Source organism: Rhinolophus sinicus, chromosome 14 (assembly GCF_057876585.1).
Source record: "Rhinolophus sinicus isolate RSI-liver-muscle chromosome 14, RSI-T2T, whole genome shotgun sequence".
Classification (NCBI taxonomy): domain Eukaryota; kingdom Metazoa; phylum Chordata; class Mammalia; order Chiroptera; family Rhinolophidae; genus Rhinolophus; species Rhinolophus sinicus.
This window is the reverse complement of record NC_142514.1, coordinates 30731430-30749427: the sequence shown is the minus strand read 5'-3', so window position 1 is coordinate 30749427 and position 17998 is coordinate 30731430. Positions and strand designations below refer to the sequence as shown.

The window sequence follows — 17998 nt, the reverse complement described above, 5'->3', positions numbered from 1 at the left end:
GGACTCTGCCACTGCAGTAGAATGCTTTCAAGGGTAGTTTAGACCAAAATATAAGGATGTTTCAAAGAACTGCAAAAAAACTGACTTCTACGAGCTTCTGGAGGAAGCAAGGTACCCTAGCAGCATGCAATTCCTTTGCATGGAAAGAACAGTACAAAGGCTTCTTTCTGTCTGGAGAATGATGGGACTTGTGGCCTGGCTGAAAAAAGGCAGACAGGCCCCCGAGCCAGTCTAATCTACCCTTCAGACCTAGAAACACCCCCAGTCCCAAACTGCCCAAAAAGCTCCTTGCAGACATTACCACTATGTCCTCAGGATAGAGATTATCGCTGAAGGAGCCATCGTCAAAGTTGACTTCATAGAAGGTCTCGGTGGTGAGCCTGACCACCTCACACTGGTAGAAGCGTCCATTTTTGTGCTTGCTGATGACCTTCTGGCCCGCAGTGATGCTCTGCAAGGCCCCCTTGGCACGCTGGAAAAACAGAAGCGTGGGTTACTCCCACATTAACTCGCTAGGTCTGGCCAATGAGACCCAGGACCAATTGGTTCCTTTTTACCAGGAAACACTAAACATAGGGAGGAGTAAAAAGGAGTAAGAGATGGGAGTTAAAACAGGTCTTTCCAGATATCCACACCCCAGCCAGGACATTGGAAGAAATTAGTTATCGTATTTTCCTGCATAAATGTAGCTTCTCCCTAACTCGCAGTCCACAACTGTCCTCACACCATACTGTCTTACCTGAACTCCCAGAACAGACTCGTGACTTTCCCGTTGTTGCTGGGAATTAACCAAATAGTACCTACTAACACAACTTAGGCTCACATCAAAGTAGACACTCGATAGGTGATCTGAAGCCCAGGGCCCCCAGACAATGCTTCACCCAGATTTTAGCATTAGCTCTACCCTCAGGGCTAAGGCACAAAGACCAAGGTTCCCTGGATGTCCTCAGCTGCACACAACAAATGGCTCCCCATTACAAGGGTCCTGCCATTTCTGGGACCCTCACATCACCATTCTTCTCATTCTGAACTTCCCTTTGATACAGAGGAAATGGGATCACAGAGCATCCGTGGCCTTGTGTCCAACCACTTCTCCTCAAGCTGCTCAAGCACTGCACTCCAGCCATGCTGGCCTCCCTGCTATTCTGAGCATGCGTGCCAAGCGTGTTCCCACCTCAGGGTTTCTGCACTGCTGTTCCCTCTACTGGAAATGCTATTTCCCAGTTACCTTACACACTGGCTCCCTCACATCCAAATGTCAACATTGTTCCTCACTGCCTCCTCTTTCTTTCCCCTTATTGTGCTTTATCTTTATCCAACACACTTGGCCCCTATCTGATATCCTGTAACTTTCCTTGTTTCCTGACATGTACTAGATGCCCAATAAATATGTGAAGAATGAATTAATGAAAGAGATACTCAACAGTACCCCCCATTTCCTCACAGCATCCGCGTTCTATGGCCACCAATTTAAGGATGTGGAGTGCAACTGATAATCACAGAATCACTGTCCTGTTCCATAACAGAATTCCTATTTCCCTACCAAAGCCGGAACTCAATGCTACCTTAAGCTTTTACTCCCCCAGTCTCATTCTTAAATTGATTATTTGTCCATCTTCTTAAGCCCCTAACCGATCTCTTGTACTCAGTGAAACACCTCTATGAAAGCGGTGAATCCAGTCAGCCAACAAGAACTCGTCCATGACCTCAAGTAGTAGAGCAAAAAGGGTTTGATGTGACCTCAAAGCTCTGCCTATGTGTTCCCATTTCAGTCCTCACATCTCTCCTAGGCTAACTGGTCTCCCTACTCAAATTCTTATTCCTCCAATCCTTGAATCCAACACAGAGACTGATTAAAAAAACAAACAAACAAAAACATGGCTCAAAATCATAATGTTGGAACAGTTCTCCTTATCTGATGGAAGCATAACAGTCCAGGGCCTTCACCAGTTGGAGCTACTTGCCCTTCAAGCACCATCCCTGCCATGGCCCCAGAACCAGTCCTACATGTTCCTTCTTCTGAGACTTATCTGTGCTGTTCCTAAAGCCCTGAATGCCCACCCCCCCACACCATTCCTACTCACTGTTTCAGACCTGCTTCAAATGCTCCCTTCTACCCAATCCCTTCCATAACTCCTCTAGTTAAAAGTACACGTATCTTTCTCTGAGCTTCAACATTTAGAGAAGTACAAAATCTCTACTACGTGGTGGTTAATGGTTCACTGTTGTTGCTCTCCCCATCAGTTCACAACATTTACACAGCTGCTGCTATGTCCCTGACACCGCGTTAAGTAACAGGGACACTCAGATTAATGAAATGGACCCTCAAGGAGTATGTCTTAGAGGAGAGGCAAACAAGTAAACAGATAATCAAAAGGAATCAACCACATGCAGTTTGGTGCCACCGGATTGGGAAGCACCAGCCAGGGAGTAGTGATGGACCGGGGCCATCGCTTACTCATGAGCACTCTCCATAAAGCATAATGCTTGAGGAAATCTTGGCTGACACAATAAATGGACAGCCTGCAGAGAAAATGATCCTGGAGACTGTCAAGAAGATTCTAGAATGGCACCCTCCCTCACCTCCAAATTAGGAATCTTGTGCCGAAAGCAGGTAATGAAGACGACGAAAGGCCAGTCATCTGGCTGCATCATCACTCCTGCAGCCTGGGCACAGCTCACGTGGAAGGCAGTTGGGCAACGGCCATGAGAACATTGCACACAGCAGCCAGCAGTTCTTTTCCTCCGCTTCTTACAGAAGACACATTTCTACAACACAGGGGAAGCAAGCCAATGATTCCAGGAACTAACAGTACAATTTCCCCTATCGTTCCCCGGCCCAACTGTAGAACAAAATCAGCAGGAGGCAACTTCCTTCCCAAACACGAGGGCACACACACCCTCTTTGAATCTTGTGTCTGATTATAGGTGAGAATCACAAACACTGACCAAAACCAAGGGGTAAGGGCTGACTACAGGGTCAAAGGAGACAGCCCTTAGAAGTCCATACTATGTTCTCCACCCAGACTTATAAACAGGGTAGCGGTGTAAATAGAGTCTGCAGGCCCATCTCATCTTCCTTACCAGCTTGAAGCGGGGCAGCGGGATTTTGCTCACATCCACTGGACTTCGTTCTGCAATGTTGACAAACCTGGCTTCCAGAATGGCAACAGCACAGGAGACGTGGACCCACCTGCCAAAAAGCAAAGGCTACCTCAGTCACCTCTGGCTCTGAGGCCCTATGGCCTTCTCACCTCATGTGGGTGTGCTGGTGGTGTTTCCTCCCTTACCCAACATGACCACTGACTCCCACCAACAAGTTCCTCGGACCCAATGAGGTAAGAACCACCATGTCTCCACACTGAGTGTGTGGAAACAGATCCCTACCACACTGCGCTGGGTTAGCACAGGGATGCTCTTCTTACAACACTAACTCACAGTCTGTCGCAAAATAAGCAGAGTTAATTGAGTGTGGCAGATTTCGGGGAGTCACAATAAATTAGAGAGCTCTGTATACAGACCTCTTTTACCACAGGACCTGGGTGCTTCCTCAAAATATCTCCAACTGGGCCCCAATCTGTCAGTAATCACAGCTCTCCCCTGCAGGCCTTTGCTCAAACCTTTCCCCTGGGCTGAAATGACCTCTACCTTCTGCACCCTTCACCCAGAGCAGACTCACTCTTTAAGGTCTGGCCCAAGCACTCACTTACTCTGACAGGTCTTTTCAATGGACATCCTTAAAGCATTAATAGAAGTTCTGGACATTTTGGGAAATTGTCATGCCCTAAGATGAGAACACCTGAGATGGTGAAAGCACTTAAAAACAGGCCAGGTGAAAACCTACAATGTACAATGTTAGGGCCACACGGAAGCTATCTGCAGTATTCACAGGACTGTTATAGGAACAGATTTGTTTCGCGTGGGGCCCTGCAGGGCAGAACAAGGATTATAAAGTAAAGGTGGGATGCTCAAGCAGAGCCATTTCCACTCCAAATAAGGAAGAACTTTAACAGCGCTATGTTGCAATTGTGAGGAACACGATGACCTCAAGTCAAGTCAGCAAGCGTCTTTAAAGGAGTGAGAGCAACAAACAGAACAGCCATCTATCTGAAACAGCACGAAGGGATGGATCTCTGGGAGGCAGGGGCAGGATGGAATGTTGCTCCAACTTCCCACAGGATTTTAGCTGGAAGCAGGATACTGACCACTGACCTGGGGTATGTGTACCGTACTCTAGACAGACAGCTCTTCCAGGGCAAAAACCTTGGTCACCTTACGTTTCTACCTCAGAACAAGTAAGCCAAGACCAGGCACAAAGACTCAGCTCAGTGAAAATGAGCTGTCTGCAGCTAAGAAGCCCCCCTCTGAGCTAAGATGCCCAGAAACTTCTGTAGATTTGATTCAATAGTGGGTGGGCTTGGCTGAGCTCTCGTCAATGACCCACTCTCTTCCTTGAGGACACTCATCCTCATTCCAAACAGCATGTCTGAGCCAAGGACAACTTCCTGTGGAAAAGTGCGTAGTAGCTCATGGCCATGGGCACCTCTGTACCGGTCCCTACTGTAACAAGGTAGCTGTCCTCACTTCCAGCCCACAAAGCCCCTGCATCACCTCCACAGGATCCTCACACCCTCATATGAGTCCATCGTGGCTCCTCCAAAAGGAGGACGTTACTTATCTCTGCCTCAAAGGGAAAAGGTCTGGGACTTCTGGGCTCCCCCTGGCATCTCACTTAAAAACCAGCCTTGGAGATGCTTTTCCAGCTCCAAACAATGTGCTTCCCAAATCCTCTTCAGTCATTGTGATAACAGCACTGCCCTGAGTACCTGTGCATGCTGCTTCAGAAGTACGCATTCTGAGACACTGCTCACCTGTCGTCATTTGCTCTCTGCAGGGCTCCTCCTCGTAATGAACATAAACAGCAGTCCTGCCAAGAAAAGAGGGGAGGAAAGTGGTTACCACCAAGTCTGCACCCAATCTACTCTCCCCTTGACTTCCTTTGGGCAACTGTAGCCTCCCCATAAGAAAGCACCCACATGGCATGTGGGTGTCACCTATGCAGCCCCCATGAGCAGGACTCCCCTGGAGGAAGACGGGGAGGCCACTCAGGGCTAACGGGCACCCAGTTTCGCTTGACTTAACGTAATCGTCTTCACTGTTACTGTTAATAATAACAATTGTGAGCAAAGTCACGAAGGACACTCTGCTGAAACTGGAGGCATTGCAGGGCTCTGACTGTCTGCCCTGTAGGGTACTGCCAGGTTTGGGGGGGAGGAGCAGCGGGAGGGTGATGAAGAGAAAGCTACAAAATGAGCCATCTGAGCCCCATTCTGGTGCTCCAACCCCCATGGCTAGTTCTTTAAAGGGGGTCATGTCCTTGTAGGATTGTCTACAGGAGGACCTCCACTTGGTCCTGACACAATGGAGCAAACACAGCTTCTAAACTCCATTCATGCCCAGGTGGGCAGCAACCACTCTCACTGTCATGCCATTTAGCCTGACAATACTCACTTTCTGATGTCACTGTGTACCAGGCCCTATGCAGACTGCTGGGGATAGAAAGTCCATAGGAAACAGTCTGGCCCTGAGCGAACTCAAGTCTCACAGGGAAGAGAGCAACAGTGTGGACGCACTCACCTCCTCCAGGGCATTGGCGGAACACCGAGAACACATCCAGTCTTCAGAAGCCTTCGCAGGGGGGACCCCATAGCAACCTAACAGGCACACCAAGATAAGCAAATTAAACCCAGAGGCCAGAGTCAGAATGAAGATTTGCTACTCTTTACCACACACGATGTCCCAAAGCTACAACCAATTCTTACAGAAACTCCTGAATTCTAGAGTCAGGGCCCCACAGCCTCAAAAAAAAAATCAGAAACTGCAGATTCACAGGGTACAAACACCTAGTGAACAGTGGGAACTAAGGCCCTCCTGCTATCTGCAACCAAGAGGACAGCAGAGTTGACTGAAAGCAGAGACCCAGAGTCACACGAAACTCAGACTCAATCACTACAAACTTCCTGAGAACACAGAGGCGGTCTTTGCATTGGGGGACTGGGGCAGCCACGGGGAGGCTGGGGGGAGGCCAATGGGCAGAAGGACTTCCAATGAGAAGGCCCATGCCCCGTGGGACAGGATGCAGAGAAAAGGCGAGAGGCACTCACTGGCATGGACCCGGACACTGCACTTCTTGCAGGAAACTAGAATGCTGGTGCCATCCTCCTCCAGGTAAGGGGTGGAAAGGTTGATGTCCGTGCTGCAGCCAGTTGAGGTGAAGCACATTTCTGGAATCAATGGCTTAGTCCTCTGCTTCTGCGGCGCTAAATCTGGAGCATTTCCACAGTTCTGACCAAGTCCTCCGAACTCAACCTAAGGAAAGAGAGCAAGGGCACACCTCAGTGAACATGCGCCTATGCCCTCGGCTTTCCACCTGCTCCGTCAGCAGGAAGCTGGCTGTCTTACTGACGTGACGATGGCTCTGGCTCCCAGGTGCACAGCCATTATCCCCGAGCTGCTAATTGAAGTTACCTCTAATGACTCAAATTCAATTTCTCATAGCAGCATCAAGCAAAGGCCCTCGGGGATGACTGAGAAAAGGGAGCGAGGTAAGAGGCAACTGGGATTTCAGTCTTCCCAAACCAAGTGGTAATAAAATGCACTGAAAGGTTCTCAAGGCTGCTATGTGGGCTCCCTATGCGTAGCACCGCAGTGGCCCCCACCCAGAGCAGGTGCTCCTATGGCCCAGCACTGATTTCCTCTTGTGGGTCATGCTAGCAGGTCACCTGAGCTACAGCCCCACCTGTGAGTCCCAGCTCAGGGCCCCTTCAGGAAGACCTTATGTCCACGTACGTCCCTTGGCAAACATCCTGACTACAAATATTTGCTGGCTCTGTGGCTGGATGACACCATCACCCCCATTCCAAGCACAGCATCCAGAAACATGTCAACCCTAAGTCTGTGCCATTCGTGGAACCCTGAGCACCTTTCACTGCTGACAGTACAGCCATGTCTTTCACTTCCCTCACAGGCCAGGGCATACAGAGTTCTTCGGTTTTGCTTTTTGTCAATGGAAAGAAGTAGTGAGTTCAATTCAAAGTGTGTTGGTCTGAGGGTCCATTCTTTAATAAGCATGAACCTGGCACGCTGCCAGGCTCAGTGGCAGCCATGCCCCTTTTTAACCTCCACTGTGGGGACTGGTTATGTACATGCCACCCTATGAAGGTCACAGCTGAGACTGAGCTGGTCACCTGGCACATGCTGCTGTGGACGCCTTCCTGGCCTCCTAGAGCTACAGCCAGTGAGACCCAGGATGGTGGAGCCATCAAACGTCCCGGGAACAGGAGGGGCAAAATTGAGCCCAGCCACAGCGCCCCCCCACCCTCTCCCTCCTATAAACCCTCTGCTCCTATCCCTCCCAAGTTCCTTTTGACTACTGCCAATACCCACTGTGGCAACAGGAAAGGAAAGAAGAAAACACTGAACGACGTGGCTTTTCATCTGAAATTCAAACTATAGTAAAGAAACACGCAGTCCTCCAAAATGACTGGCCAGGACTACAAACCACCTGGAAGGAATAATCCCTGACTAGATTGATAACAGAAGAGCAGATTCCTCTGTGAACAGTGTGAGTGCCAAGGGGCACAGGGCATCGACCCTGAGCCTAAGCCGCACACTCTGCTCTTCTCCAAAGCATTCTCAGTCGAAAACCCGCACTGCTGGGTTATCTGCCTGGAGAAGCCTGACCAGCACACAGATGAGGCGAAGAACATCAGGAAAACATGCCTTTCTCAGGACAACCAGCGATAAGCTCTTTACCCACAATTAACCTTAGCTCCCCTCTGACTGCTGCTCCTGGGCACACAGAGGATGGAGTAGGCTCACCTGATGATAAGTCTGAAAGATCATACAGACAGAGCAGTGAGGGGCCTGCTGGGCCATGGTCTCATTGAATTCCTTTTCAGCCTCAAAGTTTGGGGGTCGGTTCTGCCACAGTTGGCTCAGGGGCTTGGCCCAGGCTTCTGTCTCCTCAGCCTCCTCCTCAGGGGTCAACTGTTCAGATGTCTCTAGAGGAAGAAGCAGAGTGTGAGTCAGCACCAGCCCTGCACACCTGTGGCTCTGTGTGGAGAGCAGCTGAGCTCAGCCAGTACTCCTGGGTCCCAGGTCTGGACTAAACCCCAAAATCCTATGGGCGATAAAAGCAAAGGGCAGAGAGATTTTCAATAAACTGGCAATACTTGGGTGATGTGGTGGGGAGTCCTGCCTGCAGCCTCTTCTCTGGCCAGAGGACTCATGGTCTCTACTCTCCTTATCCCAGGAATTCAGCCACTCTCCTCGCTCCTAATAGCTGCCAGCATTCAACCCCTCTGCCCAAGGGCAACAGAGTGAAACACCGTCTTACTTGCTGCCTCCAATACGTCAGCATGTTGAGTCCTTACCTCTTAAGAATTTTCTCTCGAGTTGCACCGAAGAGAACCAAGGATAGGGAAAAACAAAACAAAACAGGGAAATGGCAAGGCTTAAAAAAGTTTTACATCATTGCCCTTAGTCAGAATTTCCAGCTGCCTCTGGAAAGGTCAGTGGGGTATCTGCCTTTTCTGGACAGGGCTCACCAATCTTCTTGGCTCCGCCTCAGAGGAAGGCAGAGTGTGTCCAAGATGAAGACTCTTCCCAACCACAGGATGTAACACCTTGAGTCTAGCCCAGGGGCTCATACATGGACGAAATCCAGCCTGTTTAGGGGGCTAAGAATTGTTCTTGCATTTTTAAAGGGTTGGGGGTGGGGGGTGGAGAAAAACGTGACAGAGACATAAGGCCTGTAAAGCCTGAAATATTTACTATCTGGTTCTCCACAGACCTCTGGTCTAGATGACCAATTTGCATCTCTTCACTGCTCTAGACAGCAGAGCATATACTTTCCAGGCCTTAGCACTGACTGGAAAAGGAAATCCCCTCTGGGTGTTATCTTCCCAAAAGAAAGGGACACACTGCTGAATGGAAAACAAAAAATTGTGTTCACAAAACAAGATGGAAGCATAAAGGCACACACTTTCCAGTTCCCCCAAATCAGTGAAAGAAGAGCACAGCCCACTAGCTCCCAGTAGAAACAAGGTCAAGGAGGTAAGGGAAACCCCATAACTCTAACGTTATGATGAAGGGGGGCAATCTTTGGTAGAAGAGGCAGCAAATACCAAAATAAACTGATGTCCAGAGTGTTTCTACAGATGCTCCCCCAAATGAGGCAAGTATAGAGCACCTGACAGAAGGCCGGCTCTGTGCCAGCCTCACCACAGGAGACACCTCATGGGATCAGTACACCTCACCATGTGTGGGCATCAGCAATCCCCAGCTTCAATCCCTCCAATGATTTCGGTTCTTCCTTTCCAAGAGACCCTGGAGACCCACGCAGAGCGGCCCAAGGAACATTCCAGTATACACCTGCTCTAGGTGCCCATCTATGTGTTCACTCTGGCAGTTCCAACTCAGGGCTCAGTGCAGACAGTTACCTCGTCTGCCTTTATAGTCATGTTTAATCCAGAGGCATCTGGCAGCTTCCGTGTGTGACCTCAGTGGAGGGTACCCTAGAGTAACGAGGCCCATGCAGACAATGAAAACCAACCCCTACAAGCCCCATCAGGCTCAGCCAGGAACCGGGGCCAAAACCAAAGCACAGGTATTGCCTGCACCCTGGCCAGAACAAGAGTGACCAAAACATGACATTAGAAACAGAAACAGACAGCCTCACAATCACAACAGAAAAATTCACACACTGACATCTGTTCCGTTTTAGAAAACCATAAATGGCCAAAGCATTCCACATGTGAATACTGAATGATTAGAAATGTTCACTATGTTATGTAAAAATTGCAGGACTCAAGAGTCTACAGTTTACACATATAAAACTTCATTGAGCTGTGCAGTTAAGATGTTATGCCTCAATTGAAAAAAAGAATTTAATAGGGAGAGGAACATACTACACACTAAAAGAGACTAAAGAAACAAAACTTCCAAATGTGTGAGGCCCTTATTTGATTTGTACTCGTTTAGAGGAAAAAGCTATAAAACACATTTTTAAGCAGGGAAAAATGAATATGGACTGAAGATTGGAGGATATCATTGCTTATTTTCCTAGGTGTAATAACAGCAGTGTTTCTGCAGGAGATAATTCTTCTTAGGAGACGCCTATTGGTGTACTCCAAGTGAAGTGAGTTGACTACAACTTACTTTCAACAGATACAACGAATATGTATGTAGTATGTATATAAACAGTGCAGATGGAGAGACGGAAAGCAATTAAGGCAAAATGGTAACAGCTCTTGAATGCAAGGGGCACACACTGTTTTTGTTCTTTCAACTTTTCCACATTTGAAACTTTTTCTCATAAAAAGTTGGGTGACTTTATATTATGATCTCAACTATATTACCCTGTTTCTCCGAAAAGAAGACCTAGCCGGACAATCAGCTCTAATGCGTCTTTTGGAGCAAAAATTAATGTAAGACCCGGTCTTACTTTACTATAAGACCGGACCTTATATAATATAATGTATAGCATAATATAATGTAAGACCGGGTCTTATATTAATTTTTGCTCCAAAAGACGCATTAAAGCTGATTGTCCGGCTAGATCTTCTTTTCAGAGAAACATGGTATTATAAAAACACATACCTAGATATAATTTAATATCTGAGCAGAAAAGTCAGGAAGGTTAACACATTAAAATGTTCACAGAGGTCACCTTTGCAGGGTAATTTTGTTGTCCTCTTTATAACTTTTCCTGCTTTTCCAATTTTCTACAACCTTCATTGCTTTAGAGCAGGGGTGTCCAAACTTTGGCCCGCAGGCCAACTGCGGCCCGTAATCCATTTCTTATTGGCCCGCAGCAAATTCCAAAAATATATTTAGTTTACTTAAATAAACCAGGTGAGGCAATACGTACTTCACCTCGAGTGAGTGGCCCGGCTGTCTGTGTATTTTACCGCATATGGCCCTTGGTAAAAAACGTTGAAAAATGTTTGGACACCCCTGCTTTAGAGCATTGCGGGTGGGGGGAGAATATCATGAACCTAGGCTGGAGGAAGACCAGAGGACCTCCTAAGACTGGCTCAAGGTCTGACCTACTTCTGACTATAGGCTCTCAAGAGACTTTCCCCACCCAGCCTATCATGATCTTTCTACCAAGGAAAACAGTATAGATGAGTATTGACATCAGATCAGAAAAGACATGTGGGGCTTGTGCAGCAGAAGAAAGGCTGATGACACTCTGGACCTTCCCACCCCGCCAATGACCAGAAAGGACAGAACAGAGCAGGAAAGGGCCCGGCATCAGTTAGAGTAACAAGGGACGACTGGCTCTCTGGGCTCCAGGCAGCACAGGAGACCAAGCTGTGCCGATGGCAATCACTCCCTGAGCTCCAGCGACACACTTCCAGGTTCCGTCTCCTTCCAGGCTCCTTTTCTTCCTCTGTCCTCCTAACTCCAGCCTCTGTTCACCCCCTCTGTGCCTCTCCCCAAGTGGCCTCATTTACTCTTAATAAAGGTACCAAAGACCACCTCTGTACAATCCCAAGTCTACATCCTCCATAGACACTGAAATGTAGGTTTCTAAAACTCAACCACAGCTAGAAACCAGGGAGGCACTCGACTCATGCCTCTCCATTCCCTACCACCCTCACAGCCCCACATCCAATTGCCGAGTCCTGCTGACTTTATCTTCACTCCGTCCCCTTCCCCCACCTCCACCATCTTAGTTCAGATTGTCCTATCTCAGAGACCAAGACAAAACCCCATTTGCTCCTCTCAAAGCCATTCTCAAGACGCAATCACTATGAGCAATCTTTCTAATGTAAATTTGACCATGTCACTCTTCTGCTTAAAACAAGTCAAAGGCCCCTGAACACCGATGAAAAAAAGTTCTCACTCATTAGTCTCACAACCATCTTGTTCCTCCTTCCACACCCATCACTCCCTGGCCTGGCCTCCTAACTCCAGTCACACTGAGCTGTTGCCAGTGAATATATATCTCCCTGTTTCTCTTCTCCATGGTTACTCAGCCTGGATTACCATCTCCTTTCTTTAGATCTGTTTACCAGTCACTACCCTGCGAGCTTCTTGAGGGCGTGGACCTATCTTAGTTATCTTTGTAACAACACATTCGGCACAGAGCTTGGCATCAGTGACAGTTTGCTATCCCAAAAAATCAGCCTTGTAGCTTGGAGGAGAAGAAAGGGAAGAACCTGCATGTAATGATCCCCTATTAGATACATTCCACGATACTCAAACATATCATGAAATCTGGTAATAAATCAAATGAAATCCTGCCTTCTTTATTGAGTACCTGGAGGAAATGCTAGGCCACAGGCCCACCCTTGGCCCTCAGCGTGGCCTCCCGCTGACCTGTCAGAGCAAGTGCTAAGGTGGTGAGCTGCTTTCCTCCTGGTGAAGAGAGAAGTCAACACTTACCGTCATCGCTGATGCAATCCTGCAACACGAGCGGGTGGTGGCGGGGGAGCTTGCTCAAGGGCTGACGCCGGCCCTTGGACTTCTTATTCTCCTCCAGGGAAAACATGTATTCATCCGCAACCTGGACAAACCGGAAGAAGGAATCTCATTGGTCTCGCTTCCACTTGGGGACACAGCAAAAGTTAGTCTTCCAATGAAAACCAAGGGAAACAGCAGGCACAGAGAAACACAAAGAAACAGAAAACGAGAAACGAAAAACACCTGTCTGAGAAAAAGCCAAAACAATAGCGCCATGCAAATTAGTCTAACCTAGGACTATGTAAACACTTTAGGGCAAAATGTGTGCCTAGTAAGTGTGGGTTCCCGCCTGCTCAGAAGCAGCCTGAAACAAATGTACCCAAAATAAAGCTACAGCTCTAAAGGAGTCACGCCCCCACCACTAAGCGCACTGTCACGAGACTGCATCTGAGAGCCTCAGAGAAACACAGGTGACCCTCTCCTTGAACCAGAAGGCCAGCAGCACCTGTTACAAAGTGCCAGGCAGCTGGGTTACAAAGACTAGATGACATTCAAAGGGGTGAGCAGCAGCTGACCCACTGAAGGTAAATAGGCCAATTTCTCCTTATGCACTGTTGAGCCCTCAGCTCTAGCTGATACCATTCATTCCTGTTCTCCAGGGGAGAACAGGAGCCAGGACAGACAGTACGTCTAAAACTCTGGTCTAGCTGCAAAGAGAAAGGTTGATTTAACGCTGCATTTACATGCTGTCAGAGCAAATGCAATGAGGATGAAGATCTGTAGGATTGAATCAGCAACACTACATAAGAGTTTCTTTCTAATCAACCCATTTAAACTTGGTTATACTGATATTAAGAGACACGGGGTTAAGCAAAACCCATTCAGCAAGGAAATGAGGCCTGGAGGAGGGTCGCTTTGCACATGTGACAAAACCAATGCCTTCGAATGCTGTAGGGAAGTGACAGCACTGCAGCGTCACTTCGGAGAAGTTAACACTGGGCCTACAGACTCCACGTGCAACTTCACAGGACCCCAGAACTTAAGGACCACACTTGGAATGTAACCAAACACTAAGCAGGCCACGTCCAAATAGAACAGAACCTGCTCTGCCAAACACAGATTTAACCAACAAGTTTCAGTATCCATTCACCCATTCATTCAACCAATATTTACTGAGACTCCACTGGCTGCACAGGCCTGCCTAGGACAGGAAGAGGGCGTGGCTAAATGGTCAAGTAGGATGTGAGCCCTGCTACCTGAAGAGAGCGAGGCAGACTCCGTGTGCAGGAATGCGGTGGAAAACTGAGGACGTTAGAGACCTTTAACTACTGATATTCATTAAGACTCAGAGGATCACAGACTTTTAATCAGAGCTGAACCATATCGATTAGTACCAGTGATTTCCAAATGTAGATCAAAAGGCCCCCAAGAGCCTCCATTAGAGCAAACAGGCAGGGCTCAAGGCCCCACCTCCATTTCAACCAGAACAGCCCTGCTTTTCATCTACATTTTCCCCCCTTTCTTCCACCTCCCTCCCACTCCATTGTTTCTCAGTCTAGTTGTGTAGGACACAGCTCCCTCGCCCATGCTGGTATTACGAGCCTTGCAGTCCCCCCAGGCTGAGACAGTCGATCACTGATCATCGGTGGGCCGCTCACAGCAGCTCATGGCAGCTCTCGCCAGTTGCTGGCCACTCACGATGGCTAATGGCCACTCACGCTGGCACCGGCCGTTTCTGGCAGCACTAAGCAGCCTATGGCAGCCCACGCAGCCCACAGCAGCTCACGCTCTCGCTGCTCACCGCAGCCCAACTCCAAGGAGAGCCATTGTTCACAATCTTAGCGGTAGAGGGCACAGCTCACTGGCCCATGTGGGAATTGAACTGGCGACCTCGGTGTCAGGAGCACGGCGCTCCAACCACCTGGGCCACCAGGCTGGCCCTCATGTACATTTTTTAAAATGATTCATATTTCACTTAAATAAAGAGTTCTTTAGCTACAACAAACTAGAAAATCTATACTGACCAAATTTATTTGATAGTGCTGTCATGGAAATAATTTAGGGACGTGCACCCCAACATATGCATACTTATTAATGAACTACACATACGAATGTAGTTTATGCACATTTTAAAACAAAAATCGACCATAAAAGGATTAAGATTTTAAGTTTCATTATTTTATTCCTGTACCCCAATAATCTTCTTGCATTCCTCACTCCGAAGACCACCTGGATAACAGGCCTAAACCTGGGAAGTGGCAGAGACTAGGCAGTAAAGGAATGAGAATAAAGGAACCAGAGGTGTGGGGATTTCTAGCCCAAGTCTACAAAGGAGAGACTTAAGAGAACTCCTGTGGATCAAGGAGGAGTAACAAGCTAAGTTAAACACGCTTCATGTGGTTCACATGGCCCCGTTCTGTGGGTCCTTCATTTGCCCGAGGCCTAATAAGAAATCCAGCCGGGGTTGCAGAGATGAGGTCTGAGTAAGAGCTGCAGATGTGGGAATCCTCAGCATCAGGTTCAGAATTAAAATCATGGGAGTGGATGAGATTATTGGTGGAAGATAAGCTGACTGGAGACCAAGCCTTCCAAGACGGGGAAGAAGGAAGAAAGAAAAGGAGATTTGGAAGCGGAGAGGTAAGAGGAATACAGAAAGCAAGGAGGGGAGAGCTTTCAAGAGGGGAAAGCCACAGGACCAAAGAGTACAGAATTGCTGAGCAGGAAGTGGCCAGAGGACTTGGCAAGTGCGAGGTGTCAGTACTTTGAGAGGTAGGTGCCAGCAGACAGACAGAAAGGCACTAAGGAGTAAATACATCATAGAGGCTATTTTTGAGAAGATCAAGGGAAGGAAAGAGATCATAGCTTGAGAAGGAGAGTGCTTGCAATTGTATTGCAGGATAGGGGCTACTGTGAGTAGGGTTTTACAGAAGAGAAAAGAAGCTTGTGAAAGGAGAGCTATTAGGTAGGATATGTGGCAGACAGAATAATGGTCCCCTAAGATGGTCAGTCCTAAACCCTGTGAATATATTAACAGGACAAAGGATTATTAAAGTTGCTAATCAGATGACCTGAAAATAGTGAGATTATCCTGGATGATCCGCTGGGCTCAATGTAATCAAACAGTGCTTAATAATGGAACAGGGAAGAAGAGTCAGTGTCAAAGTGACGTGATGCAAGAAAGACTTGGCCAGATATTGCTGCCCTTGAAGATGGAAGAGGGCCACAGGCCAGGGGACATGGTAACCTATGGAAGCTTTGGAAAAGGCAAGGAAATGGACTCTCCACAAAGGTCCACAGACCTGCAGACAACTTGACTTCAGCACAGTGAGGTCCACTTCAGACTTCTAAACTGAATTAGAAGATAATAAATTTGTGTTAAGAGTCTAAGTTGGCGCTAACTTGTTAAAGCAGCAAGAGAAAATGAATATGGGGTAGGAGGTGGAGGGAGATCATCTTACAGGTCCAAGTACTGGAGGAAGTAGAGGGGTCAAGACCAAGAATCCCAGAATGCAGCTTTGGAAAAGGAGGACGCCTTTATTCACATCTGTTTAGAGTGCCTCCTATATGCCCAGCATCTGTACCCGGTATAGACATGCTTGGTGCTATGACGATGCAGACAGGTGAGACGTCATCTCTAATCTCAAGAGCTAGGACCCAGCCAGAGGGAGACAGCATCGGAGTCTAAAGACTGTACCCTTTTTATTCCCATCATGCTGCCTCTGACCAAGTAGTCAGGTCTGTTCGAATATTTGATGATATTCACACATTTTCAATCTGCTGGCTAAACGGTCTTCCTACTACAAGACATTCACACTGTCCTTCAGTGCTGCCTCTCCCTGCAATGTGCTCCAATCTCTAAATTCCCTCAGTATATAACAGAAACCCTAGCTCAAGCAACTAGCTGTGTGAGCCCAGGCCAGGAGCAACCCACTAGTAAAACGGGTGTAACAAGCGTTGCCCCACAGGGCTCTATACGAGGACGGAGTGGGACAGCAGGTAGGGTCTTCCCAGCCCCCACCTGCAAGCGAGCTGGAGCTCAAGGCTCTGAGTTCTCTGTGCCTCCTTCTAACACCGGGCCCCCAGGATCAAAGCCAATGTTCCTGATGGGGCTTGTTCTGTAGCGAAAAGAACCAGTTGTTCTCTCCTTGTTTTGGGAACTCACTTTTTCAAAGCAGCCTAAACTAAGGACTTTTACAGCCGACACATCACTGTGGCTCAGTCTGCAGTTAAATGAAAATTCTTAAGGTTTTGGTGCTTCAGTAGCCAGTCAACCAAGGCGCTTTTACCAGGGCCCTTAAGACAGTGGCACATAAACTGAATACCAAGAGGCCCACATGACACCATGGGGAATGGTTAAAGTGGGGGTGGGGGGTGGGGGGACGCACAAGGGTGCTCTTAGAAACCTAGCTGTTTCCAAATACAGATACAATGCTATTAGACCTCTCTAGGGACAGGTTAAGGGGTTCAGCTTCTGCCCCAAGCCTTGACTGTTGGTCCCCCATTCTACTCTACCAATCAATCCTGATGTGGGCTTCTTACTAAAACTAAATTTCTAGTCATTCCTCCCACACATACAGAAGGCTCATGGGTGAAGGCCTGAGGACCACACTGGGGCCTCAAGAAGCAAGGCTGCATGTGGCACAGGCCTGGCTCCTAAGGCTTACCTTCCTTACCTGCCTACGACAACTGCACTGAGACCAAGATGGACGGGTCACACAAACAAGAGCCAAGTATTACTGCAGGGACTCCAAGGAGAAAGGGGCGTAGATGGGAAGCAATGAAAGGTTTCTAAGAGCAGTGGCTTTTGCGAAGGGCTGGGCTCCAATAAGCGAGGTAGATATCTGACTATTCCTGGGGGGGGGGGGGCTCCTTGTCTCCTCCCACCTCGACACCATCTGCAGCCTGGTGACAGCTGCACAACAAAGTGAATGCAGTTAAGGCCACTGAACTGTACACTAAAATTGGTTAAAATGACAGATTTTATGTCATGTATCATTACCACAATTAAAAAAACAAATGAACCCATTGTAGCCACCCCCCTCCTGTCTCCAGCTGTGCTGCAGACCGCACTCCCTCCCTCCTGCTCAGACCTCCAGGATCCAGTCCCTTCCCTGGCTCCAACCTCCCGCACTGCTCTGGCTCCTCCCCTTCACCAGAGGCAAGCTTGGCCACAGCTCCCATGGTCTTCAGTCTTTCCCTTCCCCTGGCTCTAGACACACTCCTAGTTCTCACTCCTAGTTCCCCCAAACCCCTAGCTGCTCTCCTCATTCTCCTTCTCCTTCCTGGGCCCTCTACCTCCACCCACACTGTGAAAATTATTCCTCACGCTCCACACATGAGCTCTTCCATGCCCATCGACACCCCCTAGTGACGCCCAAACCTAAGGACCCGTCCCACGCGAGCTTCAGGTCTGTGTATACACATCTCCACAGCCTACCTCACAAGCAGGTCACACTCAACATGCCCAGGCTAAACTTACCTCCTGAACCACACTCATACACCCCTTCACTTTTCTCACAACCTC

The 17998-nt window shown here is 48.3% G+C and overlaps 1 protein-coding gene across 5 annotated transcripts in view; it reads right to left on the bottom strand.

The window, feature by feature from the left end:
• The window catches only part of KDM4A (lysine demethylase 4A), a 40323-nt gene that overhangs the window by 3345 nt on the left and 18980 nt on the right, over positions 1-17998 (bottom strand). For all 5 annotated transcript variants that reach the window (XM_019751089.3, XM_019751092.3, XM_019751090.3 and 2 more), the window contains exons 12-19: positions 12457-12577; positions 7882-8063; positions 6165-6369; positions 5638-5714; positions 4872-4927; positions 3085-3193; positions 2584-2769; positions 302-472 (exon numbers count right to left, since the gene is read on the bottom strand). In XM_019751089.3, the coding sequence (XP_019606648.3) occupies positions 302-472; positions 2584-2769; positions 3085-3193; positions 4872-4927; positions 5638-5714; positions 6165-6369; positions 7882-8063; positions 12457-12577 (1107 nt within the window). The remainder of the gene's footprint in view (positions 1-301; positions 473-2583; positions 2770-3084; positions 3194-4871; positions 4928-5637; positions 5715-6164; positions 6370-7881; positions 8064-12456; positions 12578-17998) is intronic.